Source organism: Danio rerio, chromosome 20, assembly GCF_049306965.1.
Source record: "Danio rerio strain Tuebingen ecotype United States chromosome 20, GRCz12tu, whole genome shotgun sequence".
Classification (NCBI taxonomy): domain Eukaryota; kingdom Metazoa; phylum Chordata; class Actinopteri; order Cypriniformes; family Danionidae; genus Danio; species Danio rerio.
The window spans coordinates 4,121,677-4,142,500 of NC_133195.1; the positions used below are offsets into that span (position 1 = coordinate 4,121,677).

A 20,824-nucleotide genomic window follows, 5' to 3' on the forward strand; every position below is an offset into this window, starting at 1 on the left:
AAAATCTGGCGACCGCAATAATCAAACCCTTGGGAACAACTGTTGTCGGAACCAAAGTTTACAGTGACTGTGTTCTCTGATCACCTCTCAAGCGGTGGACTACTTCATTCTGACTGCTTGCCGCCGAACCGCGTCATAGCTCATTACCATAAAGTTGACTTGATTTCAACTCTCCTCAACGCCCACACTCGCGAAGACTGCTCCTCGCCGGCTTATCGGCGCCGTCTCTCATTGAAAATGAATGACTTCCGGCTACTTTGATGCTCTCGCCGCTTTCGGTGTGAACGTACAGTTATTGGCAACCAAAATTGCCAGTAAGTTGCTGTCAATTTTACTGTAAGTAAAAAAAAAATGACAATTGTAATTATAATTTACAGTGTGTTAATAAATTTGCAGTCTCACTGGAAACTAAAATTGCCAGTAAGTCACTGTAAATTTGACAGTCGATTGTAATTTTTAATTTTCAGCGTGCTTGTAAATTTAGTCTTATTGGCAACCAAAATTGCCAGTAAGTTTACTGTAAATTTTACAGTAAATTGTATTTTTTTTTTTACAGTGTGTTTGTAAATGTAGTGTAACTGGCAACCAAAATTGCCAGTAAGTCACTGTAAATTTTAAAGTTGATTGTAATTTTGAATTTACAGCGCTTGTAAATTTAGTCTTATTGGCAACCAAAATTGCCAGTAAGTTACTGTAAATTTTACAGTAAGTTGCAATTTTTAACTTGAAAAATGTACAATTGTAATTATTAATTTACATTGTACTTCTAAATTTGCAATCTTACTGACAACTAAAATTGTCGGTAGTTTACTGTAAGTTTACAGTAAATAGTATTTTTTTTTATTTACAGTGCGTTTGTAAAGTTGCAATCTCACTGGCAACCAAAATTGCCAGTAAGTCACTGTAAATTTTACAGTTGATTGTAATTTATAGTTTACAGCGCGCTTGTAAATTTAGTCTTACTGGCAACCAAAATTGCCAGTAAGTTTAATGTAAATTTACAGTAAATTGTCATTTTTTTATTGACAGTGTTTGTAAATTTGCAGTCTCACTGGCAACCAAAATTGCCAGTAAGAAACTGTAAATTTTACAGTAAGTTACAATTTTGAACTTCCAACCAAAATCCCATTAAGTTACTGTAAATATGACAGTATATTGTATTTTTGTAAGTACAGTGTGCTTGTAAATGTACATTCTTACTGGCAACCAAAATGATCAGTAAGTTACAGTGAATTTTACAGTAAATTAGCATTTTTTATTTACAATTATAATTATGAATTAACAGTGTGCTTGTAGTATACAGCCTGACTGGCAACCAAAATTACTAGTATGTTACTCTAAATTTGACAGAAAATTGTAATTATTAATTTACAGTTTGTTTGTAAATGTACAGTCTTGCTGGCAACCAAAATGGCCAGTAGGTTACTGTAAATTTTACAGTATGTTTTTACAGTGTCAACATTGTCTGGATTTTAATGGAAATTGCACTAGGAGTACTAAACGTTTTAATAATTGTTCCTTATGTATATAAAAAGCTAAATAAAAGTATTCATTAAAAACCAAATAATAGAAATTAATTTACCATATTTAGATTTGCTTTTTTTTTTGCATTGCTTTGTATCTCACACACAATTGAACTACAGTAGATTAAACAAATCTGGACCATATGGAGTCGTACAGATGAGACAAAACTTAAATCTGCTTTCCATAAAGTCATGGAGGCGACACTAACAGTGCCGTGCATTACACTTAAACTCTCTCTCTCTCTCTCTCTCTCTCTCTCTTTATCCCATCTGTGAGGTGAAGCACATCATCATTTGACCGACTAAACGGAAATAATCTTGCTGCTGCTGCAAAGTTGAAAGGTTTTCAAGCTACAAAATGATAAAAAGTGAAATACTGTTTTAAATAAATTTCCCTTTTACATCACCCACAAAAAACTGCATATATTAAATACTAGTAAATCTTCAACGGTGCAATGCATCTAAATGGAAATTTACAACATATGCTTTGGAATTGTCCTCCATGTGATTTGGTGAATATATTGACCTTATTCTAAAATGCGGAAGTGCGCCTGTTTTTGCAATTGTTTTAGAACTTCCGATTCAGTCGCCTATTGAGAAATTTATTAGGAATAATAAACGGCAAAAAACGATCAAACTACTTGCTCTACAAACAAATGTTTGCATGACTATATAGACCAAGTAGAATAATATAATAAGGAAATATCCGTTTGCAACATCAAACAGCGAAACGAGCAGTTTTTAATGTCTAAAAATGAATGGAAGTGAATGAGACTGGAAGTCTCGAGAAAGATTCAAATGGCTGCGCTCGCACGTTGGCGAAGAATAAGGTGAATAATGGACATATAATCAAAAATTATAGGTATCATGGTCCTAGAATAATACTAGGAGGATTTGGGAACACTGAACTACTAGACTCATCTCAAAATATTCATTATTACGTATTATAAAATGTATATTAATTAACTGGAAATCATCTCACTCTCCATTTACAAAGCAAAGGATCCACCAACTTATTTCTACTGGGGAAATCCTGTTCACCAAAGACTTATGAAAAATTCTGGGGCTCTTTTTCTGGAGTATCTACCTTCCACTTCTTAATTTCTTAGTTTTTTTTCTATGATATTGAGTTTTGTTTTGTTTGTTTGCTTTTTGGTAAAATAAAAATAAATGTTTTTAATGTTTTGTACAACATGATTTTTACATATTGATGGTTTTGCATATACAGTTCAAGTCAGAAATGTTAGCCCCCTTTGAATTTTTTTTTTTTATATATATATTTCCTAAATGATGTTTAACAGAGCAAGGAAATTTTCACAGTTTGTCTGATAATGTTTTTTCTTCTGGAGAAAGTCTTATTGGTTTTATTTCGGCTAGAATAAAAGCAGCTTTTAATTTTTTTAAAACAATTTTAAGGTCAATTTGATTAGCCCCTTTAAGCTTTATTTTTCGATAGTCTACAGATCAAACCATCGTTAAACAATAACTTGCCTAATTACTCTAACCTGCCTAGTTAATCTAATTAACCTAGTTAAGCCTTTAAATGTCACTTTAAGCTGTATAGAAGTGTCTTGAAAAATATATAGTCAAATATTATTTACTGTCATCATGCCAAAGATAAAATAAATCAGTTATTAGAGATGAGTTATTAAAACTATTGTGTTTAGAAATGTGTTGAAATCTGCTCTGTGTTAAACAGAAATTGGGAAAAAAAATAAACAGGGGGGCTAATAATTCTGACTTCAACTGTATCCAAAAAATAAAATAATATAATATAACAAGAATTACTAATAAATACTAATAAAATAAAAATTTTCATTAATTATTGAACATTATTTCATCAAACAATTAAATTGTTTCATGAAAATTCATTTAAAGATTTAAAATACACTGCAAAAAATGCTTTTCTTACTTAGATTTTTTGTCTTGTTTCTAGTCCAAATATCTACAAATTCTTAAATCAAGAAGCATTTTCTAGACAAGCAAAACATATTGTCTTGTTTTCAGAAATAATAGGCCAAAATAAAGTGAGTTCCTTAAATTAACCAAAATAATCTGCCAATGGGGTGAGCAAAATACTCTTGTTTTTCGATTTGTGATAAGATTATTTAGCTCACCCCATTGGCAGATTATTTTAGATATTTGGACTAGAAACAGAAGTAAGAAAAGCATTTTTTGCAGTGTAGACATTTTACTCGCATCTGTCAATTTAAATTGAAGCATACACAGAAACATATCAGAGATGTGCATGATGTTGTGTGTGTGTTCACCAACCTTCAGCTTGTTCTCCTTCTCCTTTGTGACCTTGGTGAGCAGTTTGGCCTTCTGCCGAGTGAGTGCTTCAATCAGAGAGTCACACTGAGCGACCAGACATGCCTCAAACTCAACCCCGTTCTCCTGTTACACACACACACACGTTCAATCAGTCAGTCTGAAGAATGTTACCCAAAAACACAGTATATACAATATTTCTCAATCTTCTTATGGTTTGGCTTTTGATGTTTCAAAGTAAAGTTTATTCGTAAACAAATTTCGAAAGAATCATGTGCTTATGATTTATCACGGCTGATCTCGCGTTACTAATCACGATCTCCCGATCATTTGACTCCCCTATAAATAACCACAGTTTCAGTCCACAGTTATCCTCGTATGGTAGAACCACCCCCCATACCCCCCCCCCCCCCCCCCCCCTCCTCTTTTCTGCAGATTGGGCGGCACGGCGGCCCAGTGATTAGCACTGTTGCCCCACAACAAGAACACGGCCAGATCTGGTCCTCGCCCGGCTTTTACTTTTGATGAAGGTGATAAAGCTGAAGTGAGTGAGTAAATGAGTGAGGACCAAACTGTGTGTCAATGGACAAAGATGCATTCGTAGGTATTTGTGTAGTTATAACCTCTACTAGAAACTAGATAAACTAAATTGGCCGCAGTGTGTGAATGGGAGAGAGTATGAGTGTACAACCCTCAGTGCTGGATTGTAGATAAAAGCTGGGTCAAACAAATCCCAAAGTCATTGGCGGTTCTCAAATTTGGCTCAACCAGGGAGTTTGTTGTTGTTTCTGTTTGCGCAAACAATCGAATATCAAAACCTATTATTTGGACTCTATTTGACGTCCCTAGAGCCCGCAAATGACGAACTTCAGCATCAGTCCGTATTGCATTCTGCAAAGCTGGCAGAGCTCAGTCTGAGAGTGTCTGTGGTGTAGGAGTTCAGAACGGAACTAATCGTTCATTCACTTTGAGTTGGGTTGTGACTCAGACGTGAGACACACACCCACACACTGACACCAGGGCTGATGGGACTGAGTCACTTCATCTACAAACCGCCATGATGAAGAGAAGAGACGTTTGATATGAGTACGTGTGACTGGTACATTTTAAAATGAGAGTTCTGGCTGTAGTCCTTCTGCAGGACCAGCAGAGCATTGCATTGTTATGTGTTTGTCGCTTTACATTGGAAATCACTGCTCACTACAGCACTTCAGCGCAAAGTCTACTTACAGAGGCTTTTAAAGACAATCTCTCTCTCTCGATTTCTGCCTACTGGGCAGTATGAAAAAGCATTCAACTTTCCACTTGAGTAAAAATAGCCCAGAGCTCATAATCCAGTGATCTCCAGGCAGAATCCAGTTCTAAACACTAGACAATAGGGCTTAGCGATATGGCAAAAACATTAACATGATAATTTTTTTCATATCAGTCGATATCGATAATTATCATGATAAATACTGATGTATGAGATGTGTTTCATTTGCACTATGGCTAAAATAAACAGAAGTCTTCATTAAGCTCTCTCTTTATCAGCTAATAAACATTATTTTAACATTACACTATCAGGCCCATAGCCAGCTTATTGAAAGGGATAGTTATTTTTTTTAACAAAACTGAACCTTTTTGCAGTTATTTGCCTGATTTTCTATTTAATTATGGGGTTTAAAATGAATAAAAATATTAAATATAAAAAAATAATAATTAATTAAATAAATATTGCATTTTAGTGGAATTTTAAGAACTAATTTTTGCTGGATTAGCTTGTCTGATGGTTATCATAACCACACTTTTTGATGTACCAAAAAATATTTCCTGAGCATGCAGTTTTAAGTTAAAGTTAAATTTGTTTATTTACAAATGTGCATTTAAACTAAGTTTTATATTAGAGTTTTATAATGAAGAAAAAATTTTGAATAAAAAAATATGAAGAGATATTTATTTTTAAAATACAAATTTATTATCATCTATTATTACATTTAAAATTTTTTAGAAATCTGTTAAAAACTTGTTTTAAATTTAAAAATTAAAGCCTTTAGGCAAATGAAAAAAAAAAAAAAACTGGCCAGCACATTCAACTTTGATCAGTCAGAATTTGAAAAATGTAAAAAAAAATTCCAAATAATCAAACTTTTGGTCTTTTAAACCACCCGCATGCCCTTTGGCTATGGGCCTGACTATTTATTATATGTTATAATATATAATAAATAGTCAGGCCCATAGCCAAAGGGGGTGCGGGTGGATATATATATATATATATATATATATATATATATATATATATATATATATATATATATATATATATTCTCCCTCCCGCAAGTAAATATTCAATCACTATGCTCTAAAGTTAGGGCGCGCTTAACCATCACTGGAAAGGGGGCAGTACATGACGCAATAATCTTTTATCTCGATTAATGCTTTTTCATAATCGTTTGAAGCCAAAATCGAAATCAAATTTTCGATGAATTACACAGCCTTAGTAAACATTATCGAACACTTATCGAACTGTCATTATTGTTTTATTGAAAAAACATATATCGTGATAAATATCGCTAGCGAATTATCGCCCAGCCCTACTAGACAATAGCCCCTTTCACACAGTGATACCGGTAAATATCTGGAAAATTTCCGGAACGACTTTACCTGTATATTCAAAAAAGCGCTGTTCACACAGGCGAGGACGTTACGGAAATTTTCCGGAAAAGAGCATTCACACATTCATTCCAAAATACCGGTAAATTCTGACATCATTCACCACAAATGAGCTTTAAACGGCTGCGCTTGTATTTGTAAACATTTGACTAAATTACAAACTCTGTGGATGATCAATATTGTGAACAACTTTCGCTGGATCACTTTCGCATGTCGAGATGTTCATAATATGTGCGTGTGCAGGCGCTTACAGGCTGTTTCACAGGCACACGCAAAGCTTGAAGGTAAACAAACAACGGCTTATCATAAGCATCTCATCGATGATTATTTACACAGTTGGCATTAAGAAGAACATATAAATGTGATCTGACTAACTTCTAGCAGCTAAATGTGTCTGGAAAAATATTCAAAGGCTTTTATTCTCACAAACCGCGCGGACGTAAATGCGTCTAACTGTTGTGAATGGCTAAAGCAGACGTCTCACGTCAGCACGTTCTAGACGTGCACGCGCTTATTACGGTAATCTTCCTTCTGCATTCACACAGCGCAGCATTCTGGCAAATTGCCGGTAATGTTACAACATCTCTTTCCGGAAAATAGCCAGAACGAATTTACCGGTATTTTCAAAAAGGACCTGTTCACACATACAACCTTTCCGGAAAATTGCCGGCAATTTTCCGGAAAGGTCTGTATGTGTGAAAGGGGCTAATGACATGCATGTTTGGACTGTGTGCAAATTTTCATTCGTGAACATAGACGAATGCAAACTTGCACTCCTGTTTCAAGTATAAAGTAAGACTTTATGTGCATTATATTCTATAAGCATTAAAAACTTGTTTACAAGATTTGCAGACTCCTGAAGGTTGATGGAACCATGCATGAAACGCTTGACTTAAGATAATCAAAGCATTTGATATGCAATGCAAAAACATGCTAACAAAATTAATGCTAACATCTGACATGTTTGCTGGATGCATGCTGAACATCTTAATTACCCCACTTGGCGTTTAACGAGATGTTCGTTTGCATATTTAATGAGACACTCTTAAATCAAAGATGCTAATATTCAAGTGCTGCTAGCATGGCTGCTTTGATTAAGTCCTTTTAGCGTGTTCAAAACACAGAGATGCTTATTATATGCAACTGGATGGAAGCCGTTCAGAACTTCCAACCTATGTGTAAACAATCAATATTTCATGAGTTAACACAATTTGCATATTTCTACATGTCATGATGTGTGAGTTGAAGAGTTGTGTACCTGTATCTGCTGGAGCAGATTTTTGAGCTGCACCAGGAACTCCTTGGCCTCCTTGGCTTTGTCTGAAACTCCGTTCAGTGCCTGGGACAGCTGACACTGCACACATAAACACAGCTCAGTCAATTCATTTGTTTAAGCTGTGAGTAAATATGTTGTATAATGTCAATCAGTGTAATTAAAACATTTGTATATTCATGTTTGTTACAAACCTCTGATGTTATGCTAGGGGACGGTGGGGTTTGACATTTAGGTTTTTAAAATATATTTATATAAACAGTCAATAAGTGCAAAAGACAACCAAAGTAATACCAAAAATATGTGTTTTTATTTACAATTCCCAAAAGTGAACAAAAACAACGAATTGATCCAAAATACAGAAAAAGTAAGTAAAGCAAAAATATACTATATAAAATATATATACACTAAGACGAATACAAAGACGGAGAAAAAAGCAGGAGAGCTGGCAGAAAGGATGCGGGCGGCGCTAAAGAAATGAAAAGAACAAAACCCAAACTAAATCTAACTTCCCAGAAGCATCTAGCTAACTAACTATGTGAAAACAATATGATTAGCACGCGAAGAGTCTTCCGAGTCTTGACTGTCTACTCTATCTATCTATCCAAAAAGTACAAGGGGTGGCGCTCGCCCCTAACCTAATGTACTAAACAGCAGAGTAGTCGGATAACGTGCACACAGAAACGAACAACAACGAAATTCGAAGTTATTGACACAGTTATTTAAAGCCGATTAAATAGTATAGTCCATTAGTATTTAACGCATTAATCACATTTAATCATTTATAAATGCACACTAGACACCCTATTTACATCTATAAACGATCTAGTGTTGCACGTGTTCCACTGCTGTTGAGTATTGTAAGCATTATTAAGTCTGGCCAAACATTTAAAAGCATTTCCAATCAATACCAAACATTCTGCACAACCTAAAATAGAAACCATTATCTACAGTCCAGATCTGACCTACATTACCTGGCAACCTCAAATTCCCTCCATTCTTTAACATACGGTAAGCATTGGCCAATCAGAAGCCATTCCAAAATAGTAGTTTTGATTTATTAAAATAACCACACAATTAGAGCCACTTTCCAAGAGGACCCTGATCTGGCCGTGCTGATCTAGCATTATCCAGCATCCTACAAAAAAAACAAACAATTTCAAAATCCACCAATGCTTACATTGTTTATAATCCTCCAACAATAATTAAACGCCATCAACAACACCCTCAAGGCCATTCGATATTCATATTCTCAGACTCCATCCTCCAATGATGTGCACCCAATGGCCTCATGGGACACTAATTCATCCCAAACATCATATTTCAGACATCTTTAAATACCACTCAACGTTTCTGACTTCCTTAAAGTCCTCCTTTTATTCCCAAAGCCCTTAAATACCACTCATTATTACCAGCATCCTCAAATAGACCCATTTGTTGAGCATCCTTAAACGGCATACAACATTCCTACTGTGCCGTGTTTATTTTTTTCCCCAATTCTGTTCAACACATTTTCAATCATAATAGTTTTAATAACTCATCTCTAATAACTGATCTATTTTATCTTTGCCATGATGACTGTAAATAATATTTTACTAGATATTTTTCCAGACACTTCTATACAGCTTAAAGTGACATTTAAAGGCTTAACTAGGGTAATTGGGTTAACTAGGCAGGTTAGGGTAACTAGGCAAGTTATTGTATAATGATGGTTTGTTCTGTAGACTATCGAAAAAAAAAAAAGCTTAAAGGGGCTAATAATTTTGACCCTAAAATGACCCTTACAAAATTACAAACTGCTTTTATTCTAGCCGAAATAAAACATATAAGACTTTCTCTAGAAGAAAAAACATTATCAGACACACTGTGAAAATTTCCTTGCTCTGTTAAACATCATAATATTTAATAAGGAACAAAAAATCTAAAGGGGGTGAATATTTCTGTCTTTAACTGTAGCGGACCGTTTATGTGCTATGGGTAAATTGCCTTTCAATATGGCTACCACCATTAGGCCCGGATTGGCTAATCAGGAGGACCGGGAGAATTCCCGGTGGGCCGTTTCGTTTTTTGTCCACGAGGGCCAGTGTCCCTAGCTGCTTGCACTCTCAGCAGTCGCATTTTTTTATTTATTTATTTATTTATTTATTTATTTATTTATTTATTTGACCATAGCTTCATTCTTTTTATTCATTATTTTGCCACAGCTCTGCTTTTTATTTAATTTCTCACAGCCCCGTGAGCAAAATGCAGCCTGCTGGTTAATGATGACGTAACTATCATTCAACCCCAAACAGCGACACCTTAGTGAAAATACAGTTTGACGGTTGACGGTTTTGATGGATGGAGGAGGTCAATAGTGGCTATGTCCTATACCCCCAATAGATTTGACTGTATATTGATTTACATGTGTTTTCTCTAATATTTACAGTATTTATTACTTTTGTCTGTTTTTTTAAGTATTTCAGTTTTCAGCCACAGTTTGAATAATGTCATGAATTCAATATAACTTTAATCAAAGCATCTCATTCTGGATCCAACTCTTTGCCAAAAGGCAAATTTTACAGCCCAAATAGAAAGACAACAAAATGGCATTGGCAATAGGCTACAATGACAAGCAATGGTGCACCGATTCATACTGAGTTCTGTATTTTGTATTTTGTTGTCCATTGTGTAATGATGAATTGAAAGAGCTCATATACTTGTTTGCAAGTTGTGTTGTTTAAAGGTAAAACTAGCTTTTGTTGCATATTTTAAATGTTTTGACACGGTATGTGCATTTTGCAAGCAAAATGTGTCATTTTGACCACGAGTGCTTCTGTTTAGGCATGTGTGTTAACTGTTTTGAAAATGTGGAGTTTCAGTTGACGCCTGCATCAAAGCAATCAAGAAAAACTGTAATACTGTGGTCAAAAGAGTCTTGCAGCTAACAGTGCAATACTTATTTTTCATTCCAAACGCACCAGCATAACAGCGCCATTGTAGTCCGGTGGTCAGCATGTTGCGTTATGATGCTGCTGATCCGAGTTCGAACCTCACCTCACTGATTATGATTATTATTATTATTTCATTTTTTGTGTTAAGACATACAATACTGTTTGGGTTACTTATGTAGGTGTACATATTTAATTTTTTTCACCGTTACAAAGGACTGGATATTTATAAAGAATTTTGCACACAATATATATATTTAGATTTTGCAGGAAAGGACATTGTGATGTTTTAAATAATAGTGTTGGAGATTTAGCTCCCCTTTAATCTTCTCATATTTATGACAAACATTTGAAGCTCTAAAGCAGCTGTTTCCTTGAAAAAGACTTGATAGTGTCATTAGAAACTGAATTGGAAATGACTTTATTTTAATATAAGCCCTTTTCACACAGTGATACCGGTAAATATATGGAAAATATCCGGAACGACTTTACCGGTAAATTCTAAAAAGTGCTGTTTACACAGGCGAGGACGTTACGGAATTTTTCCGGAAAAGACCGTTCACACATCCATTCCAAAATAGCGGTAAATTCTGACATCATTCACCACAAATGACCTCTAAGCGGCTGCGCTTTTATATGTAAACATTTGACTACATTACAAACTCTGAGGATGGATCAGTATTGTGAACAACTCCGATGAAAACATATAGAGAAACACTTTCGCATGTCGAGAGGTGTGTGTGCTGGCGCTCGCAGGCTATTTTACAGGCACACGCAAAGCTTGAAGGTAAACAAACAACGGCTTATTATAAGCATCTTATCGATAATTATATACACGGTTCGCATTAAAATGAATATATAAACGTTATCTGACTAATTTCTAGCAGCTAAATGTGTCTGGACAAATATTCAAAGGCTTTTGTTCTTATAAACCGCGCAGACGTGAACGCACCTGACTGTTCTGATTGGCTAAAGCAGACGTCTCACATCAGCACGTTCTAGACGTGCACGCGCTCTTTCCGGCAATCTTCATTCTGCGTTCACACAGCGCAGCATTCCAGCAAATTACCGGTAATGTTACAACTTCTCTTTCCGGAAAATAGCCAGAATGAATTTACCGTTATTTTCAAAAAGGGCCTGTTCAATTAAATTAAATTCAATTCAGCTTTATTTGTATAGCGCTTTTGCAATGTAGATTGTGTCAAAGCAGCTTCACATAAATGGTCATAGTAACTGGAACAGTGTAGTTCACTTTTTAGTGTTTAAGTTCAGTTCAGTTCAGTTTAGCTCAGTTCAGTGTGATTTAAAATCATTACTGAGAGTTCAAACACTGGAGAGCAAATTCATCGAAGCGTAGCTCTACCAATCCTGAACCATGCGAGCCAGTGGCGACAGCGGAGAGGGAAAAAAAACTTCACCTGATAGGAGTGAAGAAAAAAAAAACCTTGAGAGAAACCTTGAGAGAACCTTGTTCATATCATTGCTGGTAATTTTCCGGAAAGGTCTGTATGTGAGAAAGGGGCTATAGTCAAGTCGAGAACTGAGGTGGGCCGGTCTAAGACTTCAAACTCCAGGGCTCAAAAGGAGTCCCACTCCGGCCCTGACCACCATATTTCAAACTTGTGGGAAGCACTGTGTGCAAAATGTTTATATTAAAATGATTAATATTAACAGTTAATATTTTATGAAAACATGTTTTTGTTTGTTTTTTATCAATAGAAAGTTTAGGAGAAAACAAATGTATTAAATTTATTTGAAACAGAAATCTTCTTTTACTACAGTAACTATAGCCAATGCTCGTTTACGGAAATAAAATTATTATTATTATTTTTCACTATCTAGGTAATAATTTTTAATAATACATTTAATGATGATAATAATAACCATATAATAGTAGCGTTATCATCTTGTGAACATCTAAAACATATTGGACAGATGTACTAATAATATCGTAAGGGTTTTATCGTCAAATCCAGAGAGGAAAGCCTCATTTACCTTCAACTGACCTTTAGCTCGCGGACACTGTAACACGCTTTCACCTCGCTTTACCTCATCTGTGTGAGTGACTCTGACCACCTGACCTTTGCGCTGACTCTGGTCAATAAACTACATCTACGACTGTGACATTTGGCTCCTCGAAAGTCTGTTAACACTGATTTAACAAAGCGAGGGAATCAAACCGAGCCCGTTTCTTTTGTTTCATTCTCGGCTTGAAATTGGGCCCGAGTAGTGTGAAGGAGGGCCAGATTGTACAGGCTCTTTTGACACAAAAGCAGGGGTGGGCCGGTGACCCTGACGCATCATTGACCCCAGCGGTGTCCTGGTGTCGTTTCTCCAACACACACTGGGAAGGAGAGGGCCACGAGAAGGGTTTCTGTCAGGGTCTTGTTAGCAGGCTGGACAGCTTGCCCGGGCAGATGGCACATTAATAGAGCGAGGAGATACGTCTCTGTGTGTGTGTGTGTGTGTTTGTGTATTTGTGTGTGTGTGTGTGTGTGTGTGTGTGTGTGTGTTTTGTTGATTTAAGACCCCACTGATCGAAGAAGGCCAGGAAAGACCCAGAGGAAGAGGAGCAGGTGGGATGGAGATGTGTGTGTGTGTGCGTGTGTGTGTGTGTGTGTGTGTGTGGACTTGCGCCAGGGTCTTTTCCACAGACTTGAGTGATCATTAGTCAAGCCGGAGTCTTGTGGATAGGTTTAACCCATTGTGCACATTGCAAGAGCATCATTTGCATCTGTTTTATCTTGTTTTTAGTCCAAATATTTAAAAGGTCTTACATCAAGAAGCTTTTTCTGAACAAGTCAAAAATATTGTGTTGTTTTAAGAAATACAATGTCAAAGATTAGGGTATTTTTCTTAAAAACAAGCCAAGTAACCTGCCAACGGTGAGATAGTGGATATGTTGTTTATCTGAAAATGATGCTTTAGTCCAGGGGTTCTCAAACTCGGCCTTGGAGGTCTGATTTTAGCCCCAACTTGCCTCAACACACCTGCAAGGACTATTTTAGAAAGCCTAGTAAGAGCTTGATTAGCTATTCAGGTGTGTCTGATTGGGGTTGGAGCAAACATCTGCATGCCATGCCAGTTTCCCCAATTATATTTCAGCATTTTGCATACTGTCCCAACATCCATTCATGTAATATCGTCTGTATAATTCAAGGCTGAATTATACTTCTGCATTAAGTGATCGCCGTGGCCCATGCGTAGTCGTGCATTTATACTTCTGTGTTCTATTTGTGTTGCTCTGCAAAAACACGGAAGACTAGTCAGGATAGAGGGAAAGATGAATGCTGCAATGTACAGACACATTCTGAATGAAAACCTGCTTCAGAGTGTTCTTGACCTCAGACTGGGGCGACGGTTCATCTTCCAGCAGGACAATAACTCAAAGCACACTGCCAAAATATCAATAAAGCGGCTTCACAACAACTCTGTGAATGTTCTTGAGTGGCCCAGCCAGAGCCCAGACCTAAATCCTATTAATCATCTCTGGAGAGATCTGAAAATGGCTGTACACCGTCGTTTCCAATCCAACCTGGTAAAGCTTGAGAGGTACTGCAAAGAGGAATGGGCAGAAATTCTCAAAGACAGGTGTGCCAAGCTTATGTTATCATTTTCAGAAAGACTTGAGGCTGTAATCGCTGTCAAAGGTGCATCAACAAAGCATTGAGCAAAGGCTGTGAATACTGATGTACATCTGATTTTTCAGTTTTCAAATTTTTTTTTTAATTTGCAAAAAATGAATCAAAACGGACAAAGCTGTAAATGTGCGTACGCATGAGATGTATGAAACACTGCGTGCACAGAATCTCATGCATATTCTGTTTGTACATCCGAACTAACGTGAAATTGAGTGCACATGCACGAGCATCATTGTATCTGCGCTTTTGGTCAGTTTTGGATTGTTGAGGGGGGTTAACAGCCACGTCTTTAATGGATAACCGCGGTCTCCATTTATGCAGTTAAATAATTACGCTCAATTAAAAAAAAAATAATAAAAAACTTAGCTGGAATAATATCTTTAAATACATCAGTCACCAAGAAGCCACCCATCGCGCACCCTGCCACCTTGGAGCCTCCTCACTGTCTCTCTTTCCAAATTTGGACCCATCTCAGCACAGAGCTCCAGAAGGATAGCTCTTGGAAATCGGAAACGGCTAATAAGCCAGTCATCATCGTGGGCCAGAAGGGTAAAAGAATGATAATAATAGTAAAAAAAGTGTGGCCAAAAATACCAGGGCGGCCACTGATATATATATATATATATATATATATATATATATATATATATATATATATATATATATATATATATATATATATATATATATATATATGTCAGAATATAATAAAAAGTGTGTGGAAGGCACTGACTAAATATATCGAAATGAAAATAAAATCTACAGAAATAGAGATTAAAATTTCAGCACAAAATCCATAACAAAACAGAAAGTAGTTATTGTAAATAAATTTCACTAATTTTTAAACATATTATCTTTTCTTTTTTCTTTCCAGCAAGCAGACGTAGAATTTTTAGGTCATTTATTAGACTACATAGACCAAATTACCAGATATAAGCATCAAAACAATAAGAACCAACAAAATAATAAATCAAACATTTATATTATACATGTATATACAAAATGCTTTGTGACTATATCATTTTAATTTCTAAATGCAAAGTTGGACAATACACTTGATGCCTGCTAAAAGAACTCAAGAATAAACCATTCCTGTTACTGAGATCGACATACTGAAAGAGTCTACCTATAATAAGGTGTAGAGGTATAAAAAAAAATACTATTTAAGGCTTTCAATCGTGCTTAAAGATATGCAATATTATCAATTATCTACTTCAGCAGAGCAATGTATTGATGAGCTGATGTGAACTGAATTAGAGAGTGCAGAAGATGAAGTGTGTGCGTGTATGTGTGTGTGTGCGTGTGTGTGTGTGTGTTTGGAGCATCATAAGGACATGTGTGACATTTTAATAACTGCTGGTGGTTGATTTTTTCTGACAAGGCAATTGGACACTTGTCCTATCAGCAGTTTTGCTGAACTGAGGCTGTGCGTTTATTTGATCTGCACATGTTTGTGTGTGTGTGTGTGTGTGTGTCACATGAAAGACAATACAAATCTGTGCTGATGTGATAGTGACCTGGATTGCGTGTCCTTGTGGTTGTGCACTAAAATGTGGGTTTTACTATCTAAAATAACCCTTTTTAATTTCATTAATTCATTTTCCTTTGGCTTAGTCCCTTTTTTTTATCAGGGGTCCCCACAGCGGTATGAACCGCCAACTCCTTTCTAATTTTCATTCATTCCTTTATTTTCTTTCCGGCTTAGTCCCTTTATTAATCAGGAGTCGCCACATTGGAATGAACCACCAACTTATCCAGCATATGTTTTTTGCAGCGGATGCCCTTCCAGCCGCAACCCACCACTGGGAAACATCCATACACACTCATTCACACTTATACACTACAGACAACTTAGCCTACGCAATTAACCTGTACCAAATGTCTCTGGACTTGTGGGGGAGACCGGAGCACCTGGAGGAAATCCTAGCAAACACGGGGAGAACATGCAAACTCCACACAGAAACGCCAACTAGAGATCTGCGCGGGACTAAAATTTGAATCCCGCTCCCGCCAGGTTTTAGTCCGAACCCGACCGCTCCCATAAGTTCAGCATTCGCTGTCCCGGTACCCGACCCGCCCTGTTTTCTACCTGCCGCGCCTGTACCGAAAACCACCCAGCTATACAGAGTCCTCCTGACAGCCTATAACAAGCTAACACACACACAGCACCAAGCAAGTGACACAGACAGCATCACGCTCTCTCTCATTCACACACATACACACACACACACAGTACCAAGCTCTCTCTCTCATTCACACACATACACACACACATAGACAGCAACAAACAAGCTAAATGCAGCATCACATCCTGTCATTCACACACATACATATGCGTGCTCGCTCGCTCAGGAGTCGGGAGCGATGTTGTTAGACCGCCCACTCCCGTTCAAAATACACCAGTTACCGACCGCTCCAGCGATTTATTTAGAAATTTAATGCAGACCTCTAACGCCAACTGACCCAGTCGAGGCTCGAACCATCGAGCTTCTTGCTGTAAGGCGATTGTGCTTCCCACTGCCCCCTTTCTAATATTATTACAAATTATAATGAAGAATTTTCAAAGACTAAACTTTTCAAAACAGTGTTTTTACTCAATTAGACACCCATAAATATGGTCAACAACTCTACCCTACTAAAAAAAAAACAGCTTAAACCAGCCTAGGCTGGTTGGCTGGTTTTAGCTGGTTGACCAGGCTGGTTTCAGAGGGGTTTTGGCCATTTTCAGGCTGGTTTCCAGCCATTTCCAGCCTGGTCTTAGCTGGTCAGGCTGGGAGATGACCAGCTAACACCAGCTTGACCAGCCTAGCCAGGCTGGGAGCCCAGCCCAAACCAGCTATGACCAGCTTAAACCAGGCTGGTCAAGCTGGTTTTAGCTGGATTTAGCTGGTCATTTTCCAGTCTGGCCAGGTAAGACCAGGCTGGAAATAGCTGGAAAACAGCCTGGAAGTGGCCAAAAACCCTCTAAAACCAGGCTGGTCAACCAGCTAAAACCAGCCAACCAGCCTAGGCTGGTTTAAGCTGGATTTTTCAGCAGTGTAGCGTTCTCCATTTGTTTATACTATCTGAGGTTTGAGTGAAACTATTGATCACTCTGCAAACAACAACTAAAATGAAACGTGAACGCCGGCAGCTGTGTGTGTGTCTATAAAAAGGACAATCACTACTTGACTAAACTAAGTGCTAAATGCGTTGGAGATGCATTCACATTGACTTTGCCTCACTGACATACCATTTAATAACGTCGGCTTTAAAAATAAACACACTTAATGTCACAGCACAGTAAATTACTGTACAACACTGGTGAGATCTTGACTGCACATGACTTATTTTGTGGTGTAGACATTGTTAATTAGCTGGTGGGGCATTGTGAAATGAATCAGAAAATGCCTTGAGAACTCTGCCAAATTTAAGCTAAGCTAGGCTAATGCTAGCTGCGTTTGCTTAATCCTCAATCATCCTTTCCCAGCTGTCAAATGTAGAGTCTGTTTGTTCAAGTTTCACACGGAGTGAGTTTCTCTCACAACGTTTTTCATCGCAATCTGTTACCTTTGATACTTTATATGACAAAGTGATAATATAATAAATAATAAGAAGCTGTGTGGATCCTAAAATGTGGTACGGCCTACATTAGTCAAATCATTATTGTATACTGTTTACAACCACAGCTCGCAGATCAGAAACCAAATCTCCCTTTTTAGGTCAATCTTTGTGTTGAGATCTATGTGTATGGATTTTTATTGAAATGACAATCACAATTCACCAGAGGGTAATTTGACGCAGTTAATGGGGTGTAAAATGGAACAACAACTTGCCAATGTGGATAAAAGGGTGGGTATTGCATACTGATATGGCAGATTATGATTTATAAATTAGTTAGATTTCCCCCCAAAAAACAATTAACTGTTGTAAATCTGAAATCTTAGTAAGGAGATGCAGGTTGTTTATAGATATTGGTGATTGCATCACCAGCTCTTGCGCTTTCATCATCAAAGAAGCGACAGGACTACAATCGGACTACATTTGCCAGGAAATATTTGAGAAGGCTGTGGGTGTTTCGCTGCGATATATACTGCAATACAAATATAATTTCACCAGATGATTTTGAACAGCTCTATTTGGAAAGATTTCATTCATTTAGATCGACTAGGATGATCAAGTCTGGCATGATCAAGTGCATCTGCTATAAATACAAGCATATATAAATACGAAAATTTAATAAACTTAACATTCATTCATTCATTTTCTCCGCTCCTTTAGCGTCCCTCACACAGCTGGATCCACGCTGGCATTTCTCCTCTTGGGTTTTTGGTTTTGAAAAGGGACAAAATTCCACCATCCTATCCAAACTTTTAGGATATCGGGTGTCGGATTTGCACAATCCATATGTACAACGCTTTGGCCTGTTTCCCTCGCTCAAAAGCTTGACAGAGCCCCTGGTTGCTAAGCCACGATTGGTGGGTGGCGGTTTTTGGGCGGGGCGTAGCGAAGGGTCAGTTGGGTAGACTAGATTGTCCGTAATGTATGAGTGTGTGTGTGTGTGGATGTTTCCCAGAGATGGGTTGTGGCTGGAAGGGCATCCACTGCGTACAAACTTGCTGGATAAGTTGGTGGTTCATTCCGCTGTGGCGACCCCGGATTAATGAAGGGACTAAGCCGAAAAGAAAATGAACAAATGAATAAATTAGTTACATTAACCTAATGGATTTGTGTTGGGGTGGGACAAAATGAATGAATTGTGTGAAACCCTGCATTTTTTTACAGTGTAAAATTACTATTTCACTTTAAAAACTATCTTGCTGCCTCAAATTTTTAAGCTGAATCAAATCTTAACTATCAATCAAACTGAAAATATGGTGAAAAGTCTTACATGACGGTAATAGTTTGATTGTGGTGTTTATTTCAATAATGCCACTAATGTCTGCATACTCCACATCTTAATTCTGTTTTGGAGCTTATGTAGGCCTACAGTTCAACATTCATGTTTAACTGAATAAACAGTTAGTAAACACAAGCACATCTTATTGAACATCATTTATTTTCATCACCAATTATCATAGTAGAACAGTTTATCAAGCAGTTTGTGTTGCATTTTGGAAACAGGAGATGAGCCCCTGGTCTGATGTGACACCTGGCTTGAGAAACCCATCATTATTTGGGTACCACTCATATTCTGAATGCCTTCGGCAGAATTCAAATAATCCATTTTAATCTAGATTGATTCCAAGATTACAGTGAGATTAATCTAGATTAAAAAATAATCTATGCCCACCAATAATAATAATAATAATAATAATAATAATAATAATAATAATAATAATAATAATAATAATAATAATAGGGTGTCACAGTGGCGTAGTGGGTAGCACGATCGCCTCACAGCAAGAAGCTTACTGGTTCGAGCACCAGCTGGGTCAGTTGGCATTTCTGTGTGGAGTTTGCATGTTTCCCCCATGTTGGCATTTCCTCCGGGTTCTCTGGTTTCCCCCACAGTCCAAAGACATGCGATACAGGTGAATTGAATAAGCTAAAATTGGCCATAGTGTTTATGTGTGAATGCAAGAGTGTATGGGTGTTTCCCAGTGTTGGATTGTGGCTGGAAGGGCATCAGCTGCTAGATCTGTTAGACGTAAACTGCATTTCGTTGCCTTGTACTTGTACATGTGTAATGACAATAAAGTTGAATCTAATCTAAAAACATATGCAGGATAAATTGCCAGTTCATTCCGCTGTGGCGACCCCAAATTAATAAAGGGACTAAGCCGAAAAGTAAAATGAATTAATGAATAATAATAATAATAATAATAATAATAATAACAACAACAACAATAATAAAATTTTACACAATTTCCGTTCCTCAAGCACTAGAAACTCAACCGTATTACTGATTAAGAAAATGATTTCTGCAGCATTAGCAGCTTATTAGTATTGGCGTGGAGCCATTGTCTCTGTGATTAATGCTGTACATCTGGAGGTCAGCAGAACCAATCACCCATCTGACCTGACACACACACCAATCCCCCCACTGATGACAGCTTCTCTTTCTCTTTCTCTTTTTATCTCGCCTTCATTCATCTCTGTGGCTTGAAATGCGAAGACAGAAAGTCACTGGCATCATTCATTTTTCAAGATATATTTGGCAGAATGCTGCAATGGTGCTAAGAAGTGTGGTGCAAATATTGCTCTAAAGACTGAAATGGTTACATATACGTCTGTTCTTGAGCTCTTTCTGCATGATTTCATGACCGCATTCATCACTTATTCTCTGCCTTTTTCCTTTGTCATGAGTTGTTTGTTAATTCTGTAAAGCTGCGAGACCCAACTGTAGATTAAATGCAGTCTGAGGGATTAAAAATGTGTGCTGTGTGTGTCTGAGACAGTAAGGAAACCCTGAGGTTTTTTTACGCTCATCGTCCTGATATATTCAAAGAAGCAATGATGTAGCAGAAGATCTGAGAAATGTACAGATTAGTTCAAATAACAATTGAAATGCTTGTTTTTGATTCTCATTGTTCCATTTTTTATTTAATTGAC

General features: G+C 37.1%; 1 protein-coding gene across 6 annotated transcripts in view; it reads right to left on the reverse strand.

Moving 5' to 3' along the window:
* Positions 1-20,824, reverse strand: part of trim67 (tripartite motif containing 67) — a 71,880-nt gene that overhangs the window by 37,677 nt on the left and 13,379 nt on the right. For all 6 annotated transcript variants that reach the window (XR_012396304.1, XR_012396305.1, XM_073934045.1 and 3 more), the window contains exons 2-3: positions 7,705-7,800; positions 3,798-3,920 (exon numbers count right to left, since the gene is read on the reverse strand). Coding sequence is in view for 4 of the 6 variants with exons in the window: in XM_073934045.1 (XP_073790146.1) it covers positions 3,798-3,920; positions 7,705-7,800 (219 nt within the window). In the remaining 2 variants the exon portion in view is untranslated. The remainder of the gene's footprint in view (positions 1-3,797; positions 3,921-7,704; positions 7,801-20,824) is intronic.